The 25,134-nt window shown below is 43.2% G+C and overlaps 2 protein-coding genes across 4 annotated transcripts in view; one reads left to right on the top strand and one right to left on the bottom strand.

The window, feature by feature from the left end:
* Positions 1-15,316: 15,316 nt before the first annotated feature.
* Positions 15,317-21,815, bottom strand: tmem107l (transmembrane protein 107 like). 3 transcript variants are annotated; one of them, XM_077018506.1, is made up of 6 exons: positions 21,507-21,815; positions 17,139-17,229; positions 16,924-16,991; positions 16,235-16,335; positions 15,856-15,952; positions 15,317-15,688 (listed from the first exon to the last, which is right to left on the bottom strand). In XM_077018506.1, the coding sequence occupies exons 2-6, from the start codon at positions 17,223-17,225 to the stop codon at positions 15,619-15,621; spliced, it is 423 nt and encodes a 140-aa protein (XP_076874621.1). In that variant the 5' UTR covers positions 17,226-17,229; positions 21,507-21,815; the 3' UTR covers positions 15,317-15,618. The 3 variants fall into 3 exon arrangements, with proteins under 3 accessions (XP_076874621.1, XP_076874622.1, XP_076874619.1); XM_077018507.1 differs by lacking the exon at positions 21,507-21,815 and adding an exon at positions 17,312-17,673; XM_077018504.1 differs by lacking the exon at positions 21,507-21,815 and adding an exon at positions 17,352-17,667.
* huwe1 (HECT, UBA and WWE domain containing E3 ubiquitin protein ligase 1) overlaps positions 20,815-25,134 on the top strand; it is a 31,327-nt gene continuing 27,007 nt past the window's right edge. The window contains exons 1-7 of the mRNA XM_077020780.1: positions 20,815-20,964; positions 23,809-23,855; positions 24,038-24,107; positions 24,217-24,315; positions 24,403-24,609; positions 24,721-24,873; positions 24,976-25,038. Of these exons, the coding sequence (XP_076876895.1) occupies positions 24,063-24,107; positions 24,217-24,315; positions 24,403-24,609; positions 24,721-24,873; positions 24,976-25,038 (567 nt within the window). The 5' untranslated portion in view covers positions 20,815-20,964; positions 23,809-23,855; positions 24,038-24,062. The remainder of the gene's footprint in view (positions 20,965-23,808; positions 23,856-24,037; positions 24,108-24,216; positions 24,316-24,402; positions 24,610-24,720; positions 24,874-24,975; positions 25,039-25,134) is intronic.

The raw sequence follows: 25,134 nt of genomic DNA, 5'->3' as shown, positions 1-25,134 counted from the left end.
CCAGTTCTCAGTGATCAGTGCTCAGTGTCCTGCTTTTGAGGCTGAGGTGTCTTCCAGCCTCGATCAATGGTTATTCAAGAGTTGCCGTGAGCTGCTATGGGTATTTTTCATAATCGCTGGTGAGATCCCATTGAGGTGTTTTATACCGAATGGCATTTGTAAGCACACTCGTGTTTTAGAAGTAGTTTTTATAAATCAGATGGGTTGTATAACCAATAAACTGTGGAGTGTGTGTATTCCATGACCAGGACTGTGAGGTACTGTCATAGAGGCTAAAATTATGATGACTTATACTGAAAAGCACGAAACACATTCGCTTTGGTGACTCAATAAAAAAAAAACTTTTAGGATCAACAGAAACACACACAGAACAACGGAAAGCTTGTGAGCACAGAAGTACGTCATAACAGACGACGTTAGCGCCTTCACTCTAATACAAGGAGTTTGTGAACCAATTTCACCAACAACTGAGTTTATTATCCCACCTCATTATTACAATCTTGTGTTTCATGGTTTTATTATGTAGATAACGTAATATCAAACATGTTTAACTTAACAGATATGACTTGCTCCCAGCTGTTTGTGTTATGCAGTACAAATAGTTGAGAGGCACAGAAACTTCTAGCTCATGCGTGTCAGCCTGTACAGGCCATGGCAATATACCTCCTGTACTGAAGCTGAAAACTGAACTTTCCGTCATGACCATCATCTATATGGGTAGATAGATGTTCAGGGGTGGAGTTCCGTCTACATGCATGTGGGTCTAGATAGGAAAACATCTGTGTAGGTGTAGGCAACTGGATCCAGGAAGAGACCAACAGGAGTGGGGAGAGAGAGAGAGAGAGAGAGAGAGAGAGAGAGAGAGAGAGAGAGAGAGAGAGAGAGAGAGAGAGAGAGAGAGAGAGAGGAACAGAAACACAGAGGGGAAAGGAAGGAGTGAGCGGGCTGCTGTGCTGTTTCATTAGGCTCTGATTATGGTGCCTGATGCAGAGTGACAGTGTGCAGATTGAGTTGCACAGCCTCTCTAATTCTCACTATTAATAAGCATCGTTGCACGCTGCCGTCCCGGACCGCATTTATTAATCACAATTTGTCATCTGTCTTGTGCTCCACACTTGCTCTTCCTCCACACCCCACCCCCACACCCCCCCACCCCACCCACCCCCACCCCCACACCCCCCCACCCCCACACACCCCCCACCCCACCCACCCACACACCACTTATCCCTGCTATCCTTCTCTCGAGCCGAGAGATGTGGTCAGGCATACTGAGAGTGGGCAGGCCTCATGCACCTCCTCTTTAAGTCCACACTCATTTTCTGCGAGGGTTTGGAGATTAAACAAAAGCTTTTTGTTGAAATGGGATTGCGTGCTGTATTCGTTTGTGTCAGCAGACCTACTGAGGGGGAGTGGCACATCTATGGAGAGAGTAACGATAGTAAACAAAGGACACATGCTAATAATTTGTTTCTCATTTATTTGACCTTTTTAATTTACATGGAAATAAACTTATTCTTATTGATGAGAGACAAGAACATAGGATACATATACTCCATGACTATGCTGAAGTGCTCATTTTAAATAATTGCAGCTTAATAGCGCTTTTGGAGAATTTTCTCCACTGACCTAAGATAGATTTATTGTACTATTGATCAGATGCCTTGTTACTTTAGTGAGTTATTAAACCACAAGAAAACCACCAGTAATAAAGCACCCACTGCACTATCATGCCAGTAGTGCTAATGCGTTGAGAATAATCCACTACTGTAATAATAAGCTGTCAGTAGTCGTCCTCTGGTCAGAAACTGAACTAGGAATAGTGCCACTAACAAACTGTCATAGTAACACATGGGCTCTAACGAAGTTGTGCCTGATAAAGCAAACAGTGCATGCAGGTAAAGACATACTTAAAGGCATAGGTAAGCCTTCTGAACAGCAAATATGTGGTATTATACCTCATAATCTCCTTGTTTGTACATTTATTTAAGATTTTTACAAATTCGACAAAAGATGTGCAATTGGGATACACTGATGAAGGTCAGATCTGGCCCTGACGTTTAATGACATAACCTTTTTGTTGGTTAGTTAATTGTTTTAGAAGCAACTTGGAATTGCTACACAAATATAAACATAAACAGTGTTTCTCACATTCTCAGTAACCTGAATATCTTCTTCGCTGTCTCAGAAGGTTTAGCTAATTGGAATTGATCTCATTACCATGAGAATCTAAATTCCTGGAGTCATCTCAGAGGTAATTAAACCATACATTGCCAGAAATCTGCTGGATCTTTTGCATAAATTCTTTCCTAAAAGAGTAATACATTATCATCATTCACACAGGGTGAATTCATATTTATACAAGTCCATATTTAGCTTAAGTGCAGGAATACCAAAATGCATTGAAATAATTTACATTGGCAGCTTTTTAAAGTCAAATAATAAAAAAAAACTTTCACATATAAATGCATGCCAGCGGATACTGACTACACACACTTAGCAATGTTAAATTGGGATATCGATGAAACAGCGATCGTATATAATTCAATTAGTATATTTAGGAGAACCTGCTTATTACGGTATGTAACGTGTCCCATGTGTGAGTAAATGACTTACGGCGCGGTGCTCCCGGCTCTGACGGGCTCTGACGGCCGTGCTGTCATCTACGTTCTTCGGCCTCTCCTCGGAGGCCCGGCCCTGTTTTCCTTAAGCCGCACTGCTGTTTGGGGGAAAAACCGAGTCCATTTTCATGTGCAAATGTCAGTCAGTCAGCTCCAAGCAATCACGGCCGCGGCTTCTCCAGAGGCCCCCGCGCAAGACACCGGCTGAATAATTGAGCAGGCCGGTGTCACCGGGCGCCGGGGTCGCAACCTTCTAAAGCGATGACAGAAAGCGCTCCCCAGCCCCCTCCAGCCCCCCCCAGCCCCCCCCCCCCCATTACCACTTATTTACTGTGTCTGACTCCAAGAAGGAGGAGCAGAATCCCTCGCAGGGGATGGAAATCAGCCTGGCGGTCCAAACAGTGTCTTAACGCACAAGAAAACAGCACAAACACGTTTACTCACAGATGCACACCGGAGAATCGCGTGCTCGCACACTCCGAACCGAGGTACGGTGGCCGCGTGAAGGCACATGGCCCACACACAATGAGATCATTAAAGAGGACATGAATGGGAATATTACCGTTAAAAGAATTTCACAGGCTTTACAGTAACCAAAAGTATAAGGAAAAAAACATATCCAAGGTATAAATACATTTATTAAACCATGAACACGAAGGTGCCAGAGAGAGAGAGAGAGAGAAAGTGAAAGATTGATTTCTCAGGTGTTGCAGACACATTCTACCTTTCTGTCCGTCACAGCAGGGCACGGTGTTATCTTTAAAGAGTGCTCATCTTTCTTCCCAACTTCAGGTGTGACAGCAACATGACAAGGGTGTGTGCTCTGCAGGAGATGTGCTAAGACACACACGCACACACACACACACACACACACACACACACACACACACACGCACACACAAATGTCCTTAAAGGCTCCAATTAAGTGTTTATCAAAATGCTCACGTGCTTTGTTAATGAGTACAAGAATAAATGCGATACATTGAATTGTTGTCCATCATGCATCCACGACTCATCCACACTCCTTCTGCTGATTATTTCATCAGTGCACCTGATAAATTCATTCCATTCCTCACCTAAATTCATTCCATATCCATCTTGACTCTCTGCTTTGTTGTTTTTTTAATGCTGCCAATAATAATCCAGCAGTCCCTGCACTTTCTCATATGTAATCCATTATCGTCTCGCCTTGTGTCAGACGGCGTTAATCTGAGCATTAAACCAAACGCTCCAAAACACAAAAGTATAGTTTGTTAGTGATGCCCTGGGATGTTTCCATGGAAATATCAATACTCTGTGTCCTTGTTAGTACCCTGCCTCACACATGCTGGACGGCAGTGTTGCAGAGTTCACAACCACTTCAGCCCATTTCTCTGCCTGTTTATAAATAGTAGCACAACTACACTCCCACAAAAAACTACTAGAGCTTCATTCAACTGAAGGTCCAGCAAATGCAACCCCATCAGCATAATAAACCAGGCGAGCCCCAGTTTTATCATACTTTTACCATTAATCTGTGCTGACTAACCTAAACGTTTGCACTGTAGCCATTTCCTGCATATATGCAATGCTAGGGTAAGAGTGAGCTAACTTATTATAAAATATGGAGAAGCACAACCAGAAATACAGAACATATTCAAACTATTTCATTACTCGCATTTCCTTATTAATGTTTACATTAAATACTTTGCAGAAAATGTTTTGTTATATTAATATACATTTCTTCTAATTTAGTACATTCCACTACATTTTCAAATCCATAAGATCCATATCAATATAACTTTTCACATTGCTGTAGGGTATGTGCAGTCACTCATTATTTTAAGGCGTGTTCTAGTGCTCAGACCTGAGCGTAATAATATTACCAGGGTGCGTATTGAGTCGTTTTCTCTGACCAAATAACATATTTTCTCGCTGGTAAATGAAAAAGGAAAGAAAGGAAATGCCCATTTTTAATTTGTGAGAGATTCCATGACTCATAGTCGCTTGCTGTCAAGGATTTTAGGACAGATAGTGGCAGTCAGGAATTGCACCTTCTGCATCTGTCTCCATCTGTCTCCCTGTCCCTCCACCCACACCCCCGTCCCCTACTTGTGGAGTGATGAAGCACGGTAGGTGTAGTCCTGTTCAATGCACAAATGGAGCACAGTACCAGTCCTCTTGGTGGGCTGCTGTACCCAGATTCCTTCATATGTTTTTCAGATCTTTTGATCTGTATTCAAACCAGAGTCTCGCCACAAATAAACACAAAGGCCGTTCAATTGCTGCACAAGAACAACCCTGTGATTTGTTAGAAGATTTTTAAAAACCCAGCGTATTAATTGATTTAGTTGATTTTTATTCATTCAGTGCCGCTAGATAAATAACTTTGTTCTGAACTAATTAACATCCTTTCTTGCATAATATTTCTAATGCAGTCATGTGGCATCAGAAAGGCACTCGGTTTTGTATAAGTGATGTTTGAATTATTCATTCTGAGCTGTCTGTATGAGAGCGTTCTAGAGATGCTCTCGCCAGGCCTGGGGCCATGAATAATTGATCATATCTGATTAAAGTTTGCTGTTGATTAGTCCAGACTCCAGAGTTGATAAAAAAGATACACCTATGTTTGCTGTATTCCTGATAAAGTGCTGTCTTTACTGCCCTTTCCTTCACATCTGGTGAAGTGATAAAGATTTTGTGTAAACCTAATCTTATTTAAGACTCCCCCTTTTTTCATCAATATTCAAAAATGACCCTTCAGAGGAATGACAATAGCCTTTATGGTGAAACGAGTCAGTCAGCCATTGTGAATAACGAATAACTTCTCAGTCCCTAATGAATACTGCTTTAGACATGCTAAAAAGCCCCAAAGCCCAAACATGTGTATGCTTTTTTTTCTTGGAGTTTATTGATTTAAATTCTTAAAGTTTGTTTACCTCTTTTAATCTTGTAAAGGGGTCCTGGTGGGCTCATAGGAAACACTGGACATTTAGTCATGCATCACGGTTACTTTATTATCTATTTGTAATTATCTTCAGACCATCAGAAGGTTATTGCTCTGTGGTAACATCATAGAACCTACCTAACGTATTTCAGGTTGCACTAATTATTTGGGACAACACGGAATGCAGTTACGCCCGCTAGACTGTTAACCTTTCGATTACAGCACCGTACAGCAAATCTGATCCAACCTTTTTGTTTGGTGATGTTCCATGTTGATGTTCATTTATTAACTGTAACTAACTATATGCCAGAAACAAGAAAAAAATGAAATGTGACAGGCTTATAAAAAGAAAAATTATGAACAATGGAAGCATATACGGCTCATATATCGGGAGACTGTGTGGCCTTAAGATTAGGATTCGTGTGTTCACGAAATACAGTCCTAACATATGTGCTGAATAAATGTGAAGAAACTCCAAAATTCCAGCTACAGTGCCACTCTTAGATTAGTGTCTACACTAGATCCTAACATCCACAGTCAGAGTGAGTGATCCCTGTACTAATTTCCAGTTAGGCACATCCACGAGCTACACTGAATCCCTTAAGAGTCCCTGTTCCAGCTGGTGTTCGGCTATGTCCGCCGCTGCCGTGAGATCGCTCCTATCTGTTGTAACCTTCAAAGTTCCACTTAAGATGGCACTTTGATCTGTCTTCCAGAGCTCAGGGCTGAGAGGCATGGCAGAGAGCAGGCCACAGAGGGAGGGAGGGACCCAGGGAGTGAGGGAGAGTGACAGTGACAGGTAATGACAGTGGCTACATACCATGACCTTTAAAGTGATCACAGAAGCATGACGGCGAGGCTCAAGGTGACAGGGTGGGGGTGGGGGTGGGGGTTTCTGTGGGGCAGAGGAGTTTAGGGACAAAATCCTTTTGTGAGGGAGGTGTTTATACAGGATGAGGCATGACGGGCGCTATCGTGGGTTTCTTACCGTTTGTGGTGTGAAAGAATACGGGAAGCGACGAATGAGTCACTGAAAATGGGAAAAGCTTGGAGTAAGCATTAAGAGACAGTGCACAGATCACGCAACCATTCTCTCTCTCTCTCTCTTTCTCTCTCTATCTCTGTCTCACACACACACACACACACACACGGATGTTTTCTGTTTTTCACCTGCGTGGCAAGCGTGCTGCATAGGAATCAGATGCGCGCATCACTGGGCTGGGGGTGGAGGTTGGGTTGGGGGGTTGGGGGGGCTCTGGGTCGCAGGTGAGCGGCGTGAATGCAGAGAGACGGTGCGCCGGAGACAGGACGCGGAGCACTGCTCGTCCAGATGAAGTCCCCGCTGAGGTTTTAAGTCGCTGCGCTTCCTGTCACTTTCTGACAGCCTCGAGCAAACACTCCCGGCCCACAGCTCTCCTTCCCTGGGCCCGGGCCTCGCTGGCGCCTGCCCGCCTGCCATGCCACGCTGGAGCCTCCTGTGGAGGATGGGAGGAATACTAAGAGAGAAAGCATAGATTTTCTGCTGGGGGTGCGGGCTGGGAGCAGGGCGGGTGAGAGGGGCGGTTGGGCACGGCTGCCCACATCAAACCCTCCTCTCCGCTCACCACCACTCCTTTAGCTCCTCTTCTCCTCCGCCGTGCTCTGGAGGGACCCTCTGTGAGTCAGCCAACCAGTGGAGCGTCTCCTCCAAGCCCTCACTAACACACATCCAGCACACCCACGCACGCACACACGCACACACACACACACACACACGCTCCCTTCTCCTCTCAACAGAGTGCAAACACACACGCTCTTATGTGCTTTGTCACTTTTTGCCACGTCTCCTCTTTTGCACTCTCTGCTTTAAACTGTTAAACTTCACTCCTGCCACAGTTTCTTGAAGAAACAGTCTGTTCCTTAAAGAAGCATTAAAAGCCGATAAAGAGAGGATTCTGGGAAAGCCGATTAAGACTAAAAGCTCCTTTTTGGACAAAGCTTGCTCAACTGTTGGGTGTGCACCAAAGATATTCCTAATAAGAAAAAGTGAATGATGAATCTTCAAAATGCCAGTGAGACAGAAGACAGAAGATAGTATATCTCTAGAATTTGAATTGTTTAAAGCAATTGTTAAAAAAGTATAATCTGCACGCTGTTTTTGACACTTATAGTTAGAACAACGAACACAAGTCAGCGTCACCCTGACTGAGGTTTGATCCAGTGACCGCCTGACGGATCGAACCAGACGCATAGTCAGCAGTCTCACTTTCACACCAGAAGGGCATTGTGGGAATCACAGTATTGCAGTGCGTCGATGAGAAGTGTGTGACGTGCAGCAGTCCTGGGTCACTTCTGTTTCCCAACACCACCACGTCTCATACACCTGTGGCACCTGGGATGCCTTTCCAGAAGTTTCTACCAAGGACCGCCACACACACACACTGAAGCACACCATTCACATCTCACGCAGCTGATACAGTCTGGCAGGATGCTTGTTCGCATGCACACACACACACACACACACACACACACACACACACACACACACACACACACACACACACACACACACACACACACACACACTCACATACATACACACACACACACACACACACACACACACACACACACATACACACACACACACACACACAAACACACACACACACACACACACACACACACACACACACTCACATACACACACACACAAACACATACACACACACACACACACACACACACACACACACACACACACACACACACACTCACATACATGTGCCACTTCACCTCGCCTCAGGGCAAATCACCGTCACCCAAGACTCTGAGGGATTTCTCTGATGCAGCGTGATAATTCTTCTCTGGTCACTGTCTGAGATACAATATCAGCCCAGAAATTTGCAGAAGAGTTCATAAACCTCCATAAACATTGACAATCCATATGCGGAGAAATACACACACACGCAAGCAGACACGCAGCAAGCAATTTGCTGGCCGGGGCTCACAGCGGGGACGTCTGCTGTGAACGAGCTGTGGGCAGGCAGTACCGAGGCCACCTCACCGAGCCAGAAATCGATCAGGCCCCGCTCTCCGCCCTAATCCGTCCACGCACGCGGGGCCGGACGTTGCCGGCCGGACACGGCCCACGGCCTCCACATATGGGGGGAGGGGGGAATAAAAAGAGATGGGGGGAGTGGGGAGAGAGAGAGAGGGGGATGATGGGAGGGAGAGATGGAGGACAGGAGAGAGCTGTGGATGGTAGCATGTGCCTGGGGCTTCAGCTCCTGTCAGAGAAAAGGTGAGACTGATGAGGGTGGAGGAGGGTGGAGGAGGGTGGAGGGGGTTTACAGCTGCAGATTTGAATATAAGCCTTTCAAATGCAGCTGGGCTGCATTCTTAAACACAGTCAGGAAAGCGGCCCCGTTAAGCCTGATGTTAAACTCTCTCATCCGCAGTCTCTCGAAAATTCCTGTGCCTCGAGTGTGAAACGTCCCTCGCCCGTCCGGACTTCACCCCCCCGCACGCACGTGCAGAGCCAGGCAGACGAGATGCATCTGAATCGTTATTGATTGAGCTGTGTGGCTTAGAGTTGGGCCGGTGTAAAACCCTACGACATGGCCGCCCTCAAGCACTTGGGTCAAGTAACCTTGGACTATGGCATATCCAGTCTTATCCTGCCTAATGTCTGTGATTAATTCTGCTCAGGTCTCTCTGCCTTGGAGTAGCTTGGTTTAAATCACCTTCTCGCTGAACAGGAATACAGACAAATGTACTCTGAAATGGAAATAGTGAGCTCAGCATTTGGCTCAATATTTGAATTTTCAAGGATTACCTTTACACAAAAAACGAGACATTCCTTCATATTGAAATGGAACAGATATGCTGGATTCTGAACAAGTAGCTGTTCCATTGACTAGAGATAAATGACATGTTCAGACAATGGCATTCAAACCTAAACAGTTTATTAACACGTTTACTTAGCATGCAATCACAAATGTCTGTTCACTATGCACGCATTGTGTTTGGGTGCCTTGGTATTCACACATGCCCAGTTCACCATAACAGTGGGGGAGGGGTGTGGAAGGGCAGAGGGTTGAATGTAAGCGTGTGTGTGTGTGTGTGTGTGTGTGTGTGTGTGTGTGTGTGTGTGTGTGTGTGTGTGTGTGTGTGAGGACAGTCAGCAGGTGAGCAGGCATACAATCTGCCAATCTGCAGTATGTGAATGTAAACACGGACTTCAAATATATATAAATGCGCTGTGTGTATGCAGCAGCTTCTGCCATGTTTGAAAAGACCTTTTCTGCTTTGAAATTCAAAGTTTCTGCCATTGAAACGTATGTTTGATGGAAAAGAAGCAGGTATATATGTTTTGATAATCCATGTGTGGCTTTCTTTTGGCTAGTGGCCAGTTTTCCCAGTCTAATTTCACAATGCATTTTGAATGAATTGATTCCCCTTTTGAATAAAAAAATCTCCAATAAAAAGCACTTTGTCGACCGTGTTATCTAGCTGTTGACATGTTCATGAACTCATGATGACTCCCTAATGAAAACCCTTTGGGCCCAGAGAGGTCAAAGCTTCCGCCCATGCTTTTATTTCAAAAACAAAGTTTCATCTTTTCCTCCGGCAATTTTGCTGCCTCTCTATGTATGTTTTTGTTCATGTTCGAATTGTTTCCAAGCGTCTCCCCCCAGGTCCTTCCCTGGGGCCTGCGTGTGGTCTGCGTGTGGTCTGCGTGTGGTCTGCGTGTGGTCTGCATGTGGTTTCAGGCCGTTTGTTTTTGCTCGTCTTACCTAACAGAGTCAAGCTTGTGGATTAAAAGTGCTCACAGAGTAGAAAGGAGATCTGTTTGATGGGAGAGACTAATCAAGGGTCATTGACAGCTAGTGATGATACTGACGGATACCCAGAGGAACCAGCTTCAGACGTCTTACAGCTAGAGCATGGAGGAAGCGGAGAAACTTCTCAGGCTGAGATGGGCGTGGCTCTACGGTGAACGCATTACAGCTTCCTGGTTAACTGTTCCAGATGTAGTTCTGGATTGTCTTGGGGGGGGGGGGGGGTTTGAAAGACAGTGTCTGTGAGGCCCGATTCAGCTGTGCTCTCCGTGTTCAGAGATCACCTGCAGGCACTCACCTTCAGGTATCCAACGCCTCCTGTCTCCACGAGATCCCACGCGGCGGGCCGGAACGGAAAACGTGTCCGGGAGGAGGAGAAAACAACCTCCCACGTCCTCTCGGTGTCCATCATGTGTCACGGCCGGTCCTGCCGCTCCTGTTCTGTCCGAACGAATCTCCTGCTCGCTGCATCTGCTACAGCGCTCCTGTGCCTGGGAGACAGAGACGTGCTCCTCACACTCCAACACACTTTGTGTACCTCGCACGACTCAGGTGCCTCTGACTGGCAGCTGTCCACAGCTGTCCACAGGGTGCAGACACCAGTCCAGCTGAGGAGTCCCAAGTTCTTCACCTTCTATCCACACATTTGGAATTCATCTTCTTTCCTTTGGGCTGCCACCTCTTTTCAGGTGACTTGAAAATTCTATAATTGCATGTTTCCTATTCTAAACATAAATGACCCATAACTAACAGATCTAGAGTTTTACAGTGCCAAACAGCATAAATGGGTCACATGAATCTCTGCTAAAGATGAATGAATCATTAGACCCAAAGCCTTTATTTGAATAGGCAAAGTTTGTTTGTAGCACTAGAGATCATACTTAACATTTAAATCAGAATTCATAATGTCCGAATTTACAATATATTTTGTCTGAAACACTGAAATCAATATAGTAATCTGTTATTCTGTTTCAGTGCGTGCTGGATTGGCAGCTCACCTTTCCATGTGGTCAGCCATGCCCTCTTATTTCTATTCATGATGGTGTTAGTTTGTAAACCTGTCTCAAATGTTATGCTGTTGCTGACATGAAAATGGACACATTTGATATCTTTGGCCCGCTTGATTGCCATGGGAACCAGCAAATGTAGAGTGGCCCTAAACAACCAGTGGCTGATGAAGACAAATGCTCAAACTGGGCTTGGTAGAATTGCTTTTTCTGCGGACGTGATCGGCTACGCTCTAGAAGGCGGAACCGGGAGTTTGTGATTTATAGTCTGGTGCTGTCCCTGGACCACCACTGTCTGCTGCTTCTCCATGCCTTAATTACCCGAAGTGTGTTTATTAGAATTGTAAAACTACCCATAATACATCATCGTTGCTGAAGGGAGCAGGGCAGGAAATGCAGTCTGTATAAGCACTTGGCTTGTGTTTTTTTTTGTCAGGCAAACACAAAGATTCTGAAAGGCCTAAGTGAATCATAATGGAGACTGGAACTTGGCAAAAAGTGCAATGAGAAGGAGAGACCAGAACAAACCACAGACTGGTCCTATTGGATAGGTGTCATACACAAGACTAAGTCACAATGATTTTATAGTTATAATGACAGAATATTACAGGACGTCTTGATGTGTAAGACGCCCGTCTCCTCTAGCTGTAAATTACATCATAATAGTTATTCTACAGCTTGACGCACAGAGATACAGAAAAAATCTAGAGTTCGATTACTAACTATAGTGCTTAGGACAAAATAATTACTTGAACCAATCAACATAAGTCTTCATTTCGCATTATTTAAGTTGCTTTGAACATTTGTCAGTGAGCTAAGTATGGATTCCAAGTCTTATGTATTCTTATCATGAAATATTTTGGAGCCAGTGGATACACGGGGCTGATTAACATTTAGAATTCACATGGATTGATTTCTGCTTGTCAAGCAGATGCAAATGGTCTACAAAGAGATGTCATAAGACAAACATACAAACTGCTGCCCTCTGTTGGTCATTCTGTGGTAGCGCATCAAAAACCAGTCCTCCACAGTTATGCACAAAGGAACGCAGAATAAATGCAGCAATCCACTGCACAACTAAGAATAGTTTGGGATCATGTGAAATATCTGTAGGCCACATAATTATGCATGGGGAATGTCAAAATGGGGAGACGAATCATCAACTCCCTGTTGAGTCCAGATTTACATATGATTCAATTTCAGTGTCTTCTCATTGTGGTTATGGCATGCATCTTTATGCTGAATCTTAGTGTCAGCACTATCTGTATTACCATTAAACATATGTACAATTATAGATGTATTGTTCTAGACATACATACCCTACATAGACATGTTGAATACGTTTGCAACAGAAACTCTTACACTTCTGCTCCTCCATCTAAAGCATTTTGCTAAATGAGTTCAGTCAACTCAGCTTATGGCCAAGATACTGCAGCTCCTGGATATTTGAATGAATCCTGGGAACACACCATCCTTCAAAGCTGTACAAATAATATATCTTAGCAATAAACACATATCTTATCTTGGCTGAGAATAAGAATAAGAATATGACTACATGCAAGACAAATGTTCATGAAAATGCACAATAAAGTATAATATTTTCTGCCAGCACTACTATACAGTACTATGTTTAAGCATCAGTACTGTTGCGGACTATATTAAACATGATCTACACTCCTGACATTAAAGACCTTTCCAAAATTAAGCAACTGATATGGTTAATAACAAAACAATACTCCCACTACAAAGTAAAAGTTTGCAAGGCTTATGTCTTAGCTTCATCACTCCAACATTTTCTATAAAGGACCACTCAGCTGTTCTCACTGCCAGTCAGGGCTTACGGTGCGTCCCACGGTGTATTAATTCTCCCCGAGGCTGACAGCCAAACACTCCTGCACAGACACAGGATATGCCATTTTTGTCAGGATGCTTAACTCCCTCCAGTTGGCCTTAATTATAAGCCAGAGGTCATTGATGTTGTTAGCGTGTGGTTGACACTAATTGGCCTAAGGGTGGAAAGAACTCTGAATGTGAGACAGAGAGAGAGAGAGAGAGAGAGAGAGAGAGAGAGAGAGAGAGAGAGAAGGGGTCAGAATACGAGGACAGAAATAACAATGGAGAAAGAAAAGGGTGCCTGTAATATGTGAGCGGACAGGTGCATGAGAAACAAAGGAAATAGGGCTGTGTATATACTCACTAGAGTTCATTAAAGACCCGACCAGGGCACCTCTTGGCTGAAGGTGCCTTATTGATCTGTATGGGTTATTTAAGTTGGGACAAGTGGTTGGACTATCTAGAGAGTATGGAAGCAGGATTTCCTTGAAATGGAAGTATCGATCTAGTTGAGAAAAATCAAGTTACATAAATGGGTGGCACTTGAAAATGAAGGGAAAAGCACAGGTCCGGTCCAAAAAGGCCTCTGTATGAGATGATATATCTGTGGCCAGCAAAATCACAATGGCTAATATTTTCTGATTGATAGAATTTGACTCTTTTTGCTTATGTAACACAAAAGTAACAGCCTTCTTCACAATAAAAAAATCATTTTGTAGACAATCTCTTAAATCTTTAACATAAGAATGATCAAATCAAATCAAATATATTTGTATAGCGCTTGAATGATGTGTTTCAGTCGGATGTAGCACACGTGAAAATTCCCCTCTTGATCAGCCAATGAAAAGTCCCGACCTTAAACTTCTGTCACGTTTCAAGACTACCGTGATGCAGGGTTAACGTGGGGCAAAGGAGAAATGACAAACCCTCACCATCTGGGCTGCACCTGACAGGTGGAGCGGCCAGCCCAAAGGCCAAGCTCCACTGCTCACTTTGGCATTAGATACATTACTGCCCTGTCCTCTCCACGCCAACGACGGGGCTGTAGATGGAGACGGCGCTCGACTAGACGCAGCAGGGACTCAAGGGCTGCGTGGAATCTCATTGCAGAGGTAGGTGTGTGTGTGGGTGTGTGTAATTTCACCTGCTGTCTAACACATAAACTAATGGCACTCTGACAGGCTGCCAGCAACACTGGCATCATGAGCTCAGTACAGATCCTAAACGAATCACAATTATGTCAGTTTCCATTGTAAAACTTGCAGCTTACAATTTCACATTTTAAAAACAAAAACACAAATGTGTCGTTTTGATGCTGCATTTAATCAAACTGATCCAAATTCCTTACATGATAACTGATTTGTGAAGGAAGAGTACAAATAATGTGCCAAAGGTCATAGTCACAACAACCCCATGAGTAAAAAATCTAACTTTGACTATTAATCCAACATAAAAAAAATGTCAAATCTCAACATACATAGAAACGTCTACATCGTATAAAAAAAAAATAGTCCCCTTTTAAGCTCTGACACACAAAGAACCACCTCAATATTTGATCACATGGTGACCCTGAGGCACGTCAGTGGGACAGTATTGTGGCGTCCTTGTCATGGTGGGATCACAACCTGTTTCCTCTGCATGATAAAGACAAGAGCAAAGAGCCATCTGGCCTACATCACAAAAAAGTGAGAACTGAATGACCAAAGGAGTGAAGGCTTCGTGACGCTACACTACACCTGCAGCACATTTCCTCCCTACCCAGCGAGTACGTTAAACATGACGATGGTTATTAACAAAGGCCCCCTCCTCCTCCTTAAGGATTCCCCCGGGCACCAGGCGCCGGGCTGCCCACCGCTCTGGGCACGTGTGATCCACAGCCCCCTAGTAATCACTAGTGTGGATGTGTGTGTGTGTTCTAACTGCACAGATGGGTTAAAAGCGGAGGAAAATTTTTGATTGCGGTGTAAAAATCACAATTGACAAAATATGGCACATTTACATTTTACATTTACATTAATGCTGGAAAAGAAGCAGCAACATCACAGTACAGCTAATGATAATGCTATTGGCTTCTCTGGTGTTATTAATTAAAGCTGCGATCGGCACAAATTGCAGTCGATTACATTTTATTACATAAATAACAGCAACAGTACAGGAGAACAAAACAATACAAAATGTATTAATATTTTGCCAACTGCTAAAATACATGCGATTGTGTACTCACGTTCACGTTCATGTCTACAATATCATACAAAACATAATTCTAAAGCAAATTATAATTATGTGTATGTAATTATAATATTACTATTATATGTAAATATTACTTCCTTTTGTGCCAATTATAAATTGACCACAGATATTTCCATTGCTTGGCAACCCCATCTTTTCTGTTATAGGATGAAGAAGTGGCTTCATAGTGGCTTCCTCTTTAGTCCAAATACAGCAATCAACAGAATTATCTCATAGAGCGCAGGTAGTACACTAAGACAAAGGGACAGACAGTTGAAGAGCATGACATGACAGAGACCAAGGCACGTGACATGAGAACATATTTGAAAGTCTTTTGAGAAACATTCATAACTAACTAATCCATGCTATCGTGATCGTGAAGATCGGCAGCAGGTCATAAAGACCGAGCACTGTCTCACCTGCAGAAGCCAAAGATCCACCAGTAGATGCTGCAGGTCCACTGCTCAAACAGAAAGAAGATCAGAACAACCGAGCCACACACATGGCACGCTGTAGCTGCAAGGGAGCAGTTAGGGAAGGTGCCTGGCCCCCAAAATACCACAATAACACTTAGCCAACTGAACTCTCACCATAACCACTTATACCATTTGACGATCACAAAATCTGATTATCCCCAATACAGGAATCTAATACACACCTGATATGTTCATTTGACAGGTGCCATCAAAGGTTCAACCAGTAAATGATTAGGTATACACAAAGACTGTCAGCATGTTGCTATAAATTAAGCCAGATCATTTTTCAGATTGAGTGAAACAACTTTATAGACAAGGATACATAAAAGGCCTTGGTTGTTGTTAAACATGGATGCTCCAGAGAAGAATCCAGCAAGTTCTACTGCAAACATACCCAGAGTTACAGACAATGCCACCACCAGCCTGCATACAAGGAAACTTGGACGTTAATGCGGTGAAGCGCATACAAGAAATGCAACACATACATACATATATATATGCCAACTCTCGCGCATTGAGCGTGAGACACACCCATTTGACCGTCTTCACACGCTCTCACGCCACACTTCTGATATCTCACGCTGAAAAAAATCTAGTTTATTTCTCTCTAATCTACATCTATGATTCAACGAGTTACTAGTTCGCCAACCACTGGCGATCGATCGATTGCGATATAATACTTCATTTGTGTCCATTTTACACCCCCCCCCCCCCTCAACAATTTACAATCGCCACCCCACCCCAACAGCGGTGTATAATCCAGGTTCAGAAAGTAAAAGTCCTCACCAGGATTTTGCTCAGGCTTCCTGGATTGTGTTGATTCCACTAATTTTACCTGGATTACACTAATTAGAAAATCTAGCAAGCTTGAGCAAAATCCTGGTGAGGACTTTTACTTTCTGAACCTGGAATTGACACCTCTGGTCACAAAAGATCAAATCTCACTCCAGGTGATCTTGAAAAGTCGGCAACCCTGTACATGTTTATTGTACAGGATGATGTCAAACGTACCGTGTGTCTTCTGTGTTGTATTCTTCAACTGTGTAACCCAGCGGCAAACACGCCCGAACATTGTTCTCCTGAGAATAAGAGGGTAAATAAACATTCGCGTCAAGTTGTTGACACTCATTTTAAAGCAATGTGGATAAAGCATAATAACTACTTAGAAAATGTCATTCGTTTTAGCGTGAGTAACTAACGAGACTGAAAACAAGACCGAGTCTCACCCGGGACCAGAACACGGACATGACCGTGACCAGGTGTGCCAGAAGAGTGAGGAACCGGGCCGGAACCAGGCTACTCATCCTCAACATTGCTCTACAAGACACAATTACACAATGCATTAGTTGGTAACATGTAGTTAACTAAAGTTAAGCTACTTTATATAAGGGTAACGTACCATGCAGACAGAAATGTTGTTAGCATGGTGGCTAACTCACCCATTCACCACGGCGTGACTTTCACTAGCTGCTTAGCTAGCATAGCTAATATAAGCTTTAGCTAGTAGCTAACGACAGTACAGTGTCTGTCTAAAGGTAGAATTAGCTAAAGTACTTGCGCAGACCTTTCCCTTCAGCACCCGATCTCTATGGAATCAAATAAATGACACTTTAAACGAAATCAGTGGCGTTGTTGTTTAGAAAACATAGCTAGGTTAGCTAGCTAGCTAGCATCATGTGTGACATAGCTGCTGCACGGCCACCTTGTCGCTTGTACTCGTTACCATGGCAACTCAAGCCTGGTTTACACAGCGGCGTTAGTGCGCCCCCAGTGGCTGGAGAAGGAACCATGTAATGTGGCGATCATTTAGACTCTGGGCCATCTCCAATGATAGAAAATGCAGAAGTGTTTAATCCAGGTTCAGAAAGTAAAAGTTCTCACCAGGATTTTGCTCAGGCTTCCTGGATTGTGTTGATTCCACAAATTTTACCTGGATTGGACTAATTAGAAAATCTAGCAAGCTTGAACAAAATCCTGGTGAGGACTTTTACTTTCTGAACCTGGATTATACACCTCTGGAAAAATGTACACGTGCAGGTGTAGGAAACCATTCAATCAATAAAAAACGGTTGCCCACCAGCCACAATGAAGACTTTAGCATCCATAATCGGCAGAGAGTAGCATAACTGACAAACGGTAATGAGCTCATAATATACTGCATAGCATGAGTGTGTCTTGTGTGTCTTTAGCTCCCCCCGCTGGGCAGGCAGGCTTAATGTAATCACACGTACCAGAAGCAGTGGTCACTAAACTTTGGCATAGCTAGTCATAATAGGAATTGGACGTTTTGGGGGTTTTCTTTACCGACTTTTTAATCATAATATAAAGTGTGGTATTATACTAATGAGCCCTGTATTAGACCCTGTGTTTTACAGACTTTTGAATAACGTATTTGCTGTGCCATGATGGAATAATAATATGCATTGTTCTGCACATAAAATTAATGCTTTAGAATAATGGAATAACGCCATTTTCTGTAGTGACGAAACAAAAATAAAAACACAGAAATCAGAAGCCATCTTAGCAAATATCCAGTATACACTGTTTTAAATTTAATCTCAAATCTTCTTACTCATACACACCATGCAGTGATTTGCTTTATGCACGGCCCATACTATTTTTATTCATACTACTTCTGAATATTCAGAATTTATATTATTGTTCTTAATGAGAATGTTTATACAAGATTGTACTTGATATATTTTGCCTGAATGCACACAATGAGTTTCTGTCTGGCTGTCAAACACGTGGCTCAAACTGCAAATTATTATTGACGCTCACAATTCATATAAAATCAATAGTTTTATACAATAGTTTAAAATCAAAATGCAAAAATGATATGTTGAATACCATAGCACCCATACCTTCCAAGTTTTGGAAGAGGGAATTTTTCTAATTCTGTCTGAAACTATTTCTCATCTTTTTGCCACAGCCCTAGTAAATGTTCTGGAGATTTGTGAAAATATGATCACACACTTATGTGATTACCCCCCACCACCACCACCACCACCACCTCCCTCCTTCCCCCGGGTGCCGCGTAATCATTGGTTAGCAGAACTATTTCGGTTTCACGCCACAATGGGGATGCCCCTATCCCACCGCTTCAGCTGAACGCAGGATGAAGCGGAGAGGCAACCTCGCGAGATTTACACCCTGCTTGCGGCTGTAAAATGGAGAAGTTATATTGAGACGCGACCGAGGTAAGTGATCAAATTTGTCCGCGTCTCTGAACTTGAAACTAACGTCGGACGAACTGGGCGACTTTTCAGGGCACAAAAAGTGTCTGGTTCCTGTATTCTACGTAGACCGTGTTCAGAAAAGCAGTGTTTTTGGTGCATAGTCCTTCCAATCTACTGTATAAACCGCCATTTTTAATATGTGGTCTTACTGAGCGAGTGCATTGTAGTGGCGGCTTGCATGCACGCGCTGTGTGTGTGCGCGCGCGCGTACATTCATTCGGTTCTGTTTGGCGATCTACATTCGGATTGATCCGGTTCTGCAGATGCGGTGTAGCTGTATGTTGCGTTTACGTTAATTGATGGTAGCTGAAGGCCGCATGAGACTCTTTTGGTAGAGAGTTGGCTCATTTTTTTTGTCCTAAGAACGATTGAGGGGTAATTTGAGTTAGCTGGGTGATAGCATGTGCTCATGTGATAGACGAGAGACATTAATCACAGGCGGTACACCGGCCGACGAGGCCACGCGTCATTTTAAACGTGTCTAATATTGAACTGTGTTGTGTTTGTCGTGGAGTTTACACGCACAAAGTTACAAACAGCAACACACTCCTTTATATCCACCCAGAGATAGCTAATACTAGCTATCTATTCCTTAGAGGGGAGAATGAGACTGGCCAGAAAGCTAGACCAGCTACCTAGGTTAGCTAGGATAAGCAGTCTCAGTAAGACACCTTCATTTATATTTTTAATACGACTGGAATGACAATGAACAACAAAACATTATATGATTTCATATCTCCAAATATTATTATGCATTTCATTAACGGTATGATCATATAATAAATCGCAGCAAGAATACGTGTGTTTCAAATATTTGGCCATTTCAAATTAAATGTTTGGACTGATCAGGAAAATAAATTAAATTCATATTCCTTTAGGTGTTAATGGCATATTAGATTGATGTGCATACTGTCTAACACCTTTTTGACTTCATACAGATTGCTTTCGATTTGCATAGTTTTATAATTAAAGCGGAATTATAACCTTCCAGTATGTGCCAAAGATATACACACGATGGACTTTCAATTAAGATGTATTATAGTCATATACCAAAGAGTTAAAATTCATACATGAATCACTTCTAATTATTAGATTCCGTTCATGCCATATATAATTTTGCACGAGAAATGCTGACATGTAACTTGTATGGGTTAGTATATAGATTTTTTTATTCAAGTTCATGCCTTTTACTAATGCACGTAGTCACACTGTAGGTTGTAAATATATATAATCTCCATTTACAGCATTTGTAAACATTACGGCTTCACTGACGGATCATGACGTGCCTGATGGATGAATTTAGCCTAAACTTTAAAAACCACATATTTAAAAATATAAAGCAGATGAGTATATAGATAGGCCTATGTCATTATTTGGTGAATTAAAAGTTAGGATCGCCAGTGCTTCGTGGTCAGTCGAAAGATTTACATTCTCAACATACTAAATTTAATTGTATAACGTGTATGCCAAATAACTTAAAGTAACTTTACAGACACTAAATTTATTTTACACTAAAGCGTATTTAAACATCTCTGTTACATTTAGTTATGTGGCCACGCATTTGTTGCAGCTGTGAAACTCTGAAATTCACCAACACACTCGCGGTCTTGTGCTGGGCCTGTTTGGGGGATGATTCAGCGAGATATTGTGCGTTTCTCAGTTAGCTAACCAGGCAGCCAACCAGCCGACCGACCGACCGACCGACCTACGTACGAGAAAGCGCATGTCGGAAGCCCGTGTGTGTAGGAGCATCTTCCAGCGACCCCACGTCCACAAACCGTGATTCACAGCACCGCGCAGCGTTATTCGCAGAGTACGTATCGGTGAGGCATCGCGGCGAGGTCCGACCGTCACTAAAGATGATTTTATATACGTGCGGTAACAAACGGTCCCTTCATATCTGGTGATATTTATTGGGAGTGCGCAGGCTTGAGCAGGCCCGCTGCAGCCGGCCGCTCGATTAGACAACAAGCCCGTGTGGAGCCCAGACCAGAATGGGGTCTTTTTTTGTGGTCGGGTTCGGTCCGGCTGTTTTGGCTTCTGGTAATTTTCCAACACATTCGACGTATATATATAAATTGTTTTATTGGTCTTCGATATAAGAAACTTTTAGGGGGAGGAAAAATGTTAACGCGCTGAAAAAAAATTAGCAAGTTTTTATGTTGACATCCTAGACAGGAATCGCCGATTGCACTTTTTTTTAGCTACCTGGCTAACTGTTTAAACTGTTAGCGAGCTCGCGAGACGCTTAGCTAGCCATGTAGCTAGCTCGCGAGACGCTTAGCTAGCCACGTAGCTAGCCGTTGTTTAATGACGCCTACATTTTATGACTGACTATTAAATATCAGCACTTACTGATCGGAAACGCGCGTCTCTTGTTTGTGTCGATGTAAGAGTTGATATAACGTTTATTCGTGAACTTGGCTGGCCAGCTCGACTGAAGAAGTCCGTTAAGGAGCGCTAGCTAGCTCAGCTTAGCTCAGCTGGCTAAAGCTACAGTGCTAGCTGGGTGCCGCTAAGTGGCCTGTGTGTTGTGTAGCTAACACGTTATTTGTTGGCTAGAGATCCATCTCGCCGTTTCTAGTTTATCAGAGTATTTTTTCCTCGACTGCGTCGTCCCCATAACGTGTTTCTACACGGTGACTCGGCCCAATGTCGTCTATTGGCAGGCTGTGGTGGGCTAAATGCAGCTAGCTAGCGAAAAGACGCACGTCAGGGCATTTTTTTTGCTGTTGCATTGCAGTTAACTTGGCTGCGGTTTACTGTGTGGTTAGAGTAACGGGCAGTGTGTTAGTCTCAAGTCTAATAAATCCGTGTTTAATGTATTAATACGGTTTGGTGTTGCACGATTCTTAGCAAATGAACGGAGACGGAAGTGCTGTTGCTAGCTGAAGTTTTGTGTTAGGTGTGTAAACACTGCAGTGATATTCATGCTACAAGCCTATCTTCAGTGATATATATATTTTCTTCTTTGAAACCAGTTGATATTTTGGACACACCAAGTCCTAAATTAAATGTACTGCACTTGGGAGCAGTGTGAAAGCTTGCTTCTCAAGGTTAGCTGTTAACTGTAATCTACCCAAGAGTAGACTGTCAGTAAATATATTTTAATACGTTGCTATGTAAGTAAGTAGCTAACATGCCTAACTTACCTGCCTAGTTCAATACCTATAAGTGTCTGCATTTTATGTTCATTTTGTCATTGAGAGACTTTTTTCCCCCTCATTTCTTTTGGGCTCGAATCTTCATTTGCTTTCTTTGTGTCAGCAATCTGTTGTTCAAATCTGGTTTAAATAATTTCTCAGGTCCCAGCATGGTATAGTAGGTGTTTCGATCCGATAATAGTATGACCGAAATGGGCCTTTTCGTATGACTTAGACATTTTTTAAATCAAAAGGAACTAAGTAAAGCAGTGTGATATTTTAACTTCCATCTGATTATCAACTTGTCAGTCATGTTGTGCTAATAAAAGAATACCAGAAGCGTGCACATAGACATGCACATCCCTGTAACAAGGACATTTTAAATGCAAAGCTGTAACTGAGGCAAAATAAAAAAAAGTCAAAATAAGTATAATTGTATTGCATACAAGGAAGTACATTGTTTGAGGTTCGTTCTTGAGGGTTGCCTAAAGCAAATTTTATGGCCTATATAAAATTTAAATGGGATATTTACTAAGTAGTTACTTGATTCACACCTCATTTTAACTTTTTTTTAATTAGTGAGACTGCAAAGTTTAAGAAGTTAACTTGCAGTGATCACTGCAAAATGACAATTCCTCAGATGTAGCAAGAATAGCTTTGCCTTGAACCTCGACAGATTCTTGATTTTTTTTGCTCACTGTTTGAATTGTGCATATTCACCTCGGGAAGCCTGCAACACTACACTGCCTTTAGTAGCCTGTAATGGCTTAACTCCTCAGGTAGAAAAGTTTGGTCCCAAATGATTTATTGCAGCTGTATAAAGTGTAATTCTTGAGCCAAGTTCTTGCAAAGGAAAAGGAGACTAAAGAAGTCTAAAATTGAGGACATCCATGCTCAGCCTTCATCACTTTGGGAGAAATAGGGAATGTAACGGTTGCTGTAATTTTGAGTGTTACTTATCAGTTCATTCTTCAGGTAATCGCAACACCATAATTAACTTGCTAAAATAAATCACCCAAAAGTCATTTGTTAAAGCATATTATCAGAGCAAACAATCCAATTTGTGTCCATGATAAGTTACATTTATTCTATTATCTTGCTGCCATTTATACCATTATACCATGCTGAATGACTGCTTTGAACCCTAGCATCTTGACCAGGGCATTTGTGTGTGTGAGTGTGTTCTGAACTCAGAGTAAGGTGCTCTGAATTCCGGAAAGCAAATTAAACTCTGGCGACACACAGCTCTTGCTCCAATGTTCAGCGTTATGCTTGCACTTGGAGCAAATGATGTAATTCACGTTTCTAGAAAGGTTTAGTATTTAACTGGAATAACTATTTCAGATTGACAGATTTTTTTTTGAGTAGTAAGAAGTGGTTTTATAGTTCTGGGACTGTCCTAATTCCGATTCCTCCTTTGGTACACTCAAATGCATGGTGCTTCAAAGGTTATATATATATATTTGCATCACAATCAATAAGGTCACTAGAACAGTTTTTGTATTTTATTGTAGGTATTACATCTGAAAAATGCCGTTAAGTTGGAGTTGCCAAATAAATCGTAAGTTGTTTGATCTTTTTTGACCTATGTAGAATCATGTAAAGGCTGTTTTGTATACTTAAGATGTATGTTGTGGCTGACTGCTCAGATAGTACTATAATATAGCAAGTTGTTTAAATTCTACTTATGAAAGGAGGAATCCAAACAGGAATTGACACACTTGTAAATTACGTTGACTGCAGGAACAGTGTGTAGAAACTAGGAACCATGAAGGTTGACAGAAGCAAGTTGAAGAAAACCCCCACTGAAGCGGTTCGTATGCTCACGTACTTGCAAGCAGTAACCACGAGTGTGATGTGGGATGGGTGGACTGGTCTTTTCTCTGTCCTTATGCCCTCACCGTCAACCCTTTTGCCCTCAGCCTGCTGACTGCAGGACGCTCATAGAGAAGCTGAAGGGATGCAGCGACGAGCAGCTACTGCTGGAGCTCCAGCAGATCAAGACGTGGAACATTGGCAAGGTGATTACACCCCCCTCCCTCCTCCCGCCCCGGAGCCCCGTGCCCCTGCGTTCGCCGTTCTCACTCCCCTGTCTTCCACCCCGGCAGTGTGAGCTCTACCACTGGGTGGACCTCCTGGACCGCTTCGACGGGATCCTGTGCGACGCGGGACAGACGGTGGAGAACATGTCCTGGATGCTGGTGTGTGACCGGCCAGACAACGTGCAGCTCAAAGCGCTGCTGCTGGCCGTGCTCAACTTCACAGCCCTGTTGATAGAGTACAGCTTCTCCCGCCACCTGTACAGCTCCATAGAGGTATGGAGGCACCTTGTTGGGCCTAAAAGATTAGATGGTTAGCCTTAAATACTTCAACGTGTGCCGACAGCGTGATTTTTATACTCTGATGATGTCCCCCCCCGCCAACAGCACTTGACTACACTTCTAGCATCGTGCGACATGCAAGTGGTGTTGTCCGTGCTAAACCTCCTGTATGTGTTCAGCAAGCGCTCTAACTACATCACCAGACTGGGCTCGGACAAGCGGAGTCCTCTGCTCGCTCGCCTGCAGCACCTGGCTGAGGTAGGGCTTGGCCACGCTCGTCTGTCAACAACGCCTGTTGATTTGGTCTTTACCGATTTTAGTACCGATTTTTTTTTTGTCCGTTTCCTGCTCTTCACGCAGAGCTGGGGGGGGAAGGAGAATGGCTTTGGCCTGGCTGAGTGCTGCAGGGATCTGCCCATGACGGTACGCTTTAAATACTTAGGAGATGTATGAGCTATCGCTACTGAGAAGTCAAAGTATTACTTTGAGGTGTTTCTTTTCTTTTTTTTTTTTATTTCA

Source organism: Brachyhypopomus gauderio, chromosome 10 (assembly GCF_052324685.1).
Source record: "Brachyhypopomus gauderio isolate BG-103 chromosome 10, BGAUD_0.2, whole genome shotgun sequence".
NCBI lineage: Eukaryota > Metazoa > Chordata > Actinopteri > Gymnotiformes > Hypopomidae > Brachyhypopomus > Brachyhypopomus gauderio.
Note: the sequence above shows the minus strand (reverse complement) of the source record. Positions and strands in the feature narration are given on the sequence as shown.

Excerpts from the sequence above, each read along its gene's own strand:
- tmem107l (XM_077018506.1), bottom strand. The coding sequence starts at position 17,225 with ATGTTGAGGATGAGTAGCCTGGTTCCGGCCCGGTTCCTCACTCTTCTG. Across the intron at positions 16,336-16,923 it reads TACAACACAGAAGACACACG|GCTGGTGGTGGCATTGTCTG; the intron begins GTACGTTTGACA and ends CCTTGTATGCAG. Across the intron at positions 15,953-16,234 it reads CAACAACCAAGGCCTTTTAT|CTACAGCGTGCCATGTGTGT; the intron begins GTATCCTTGTCT and ends GCTCCCTTGCAG.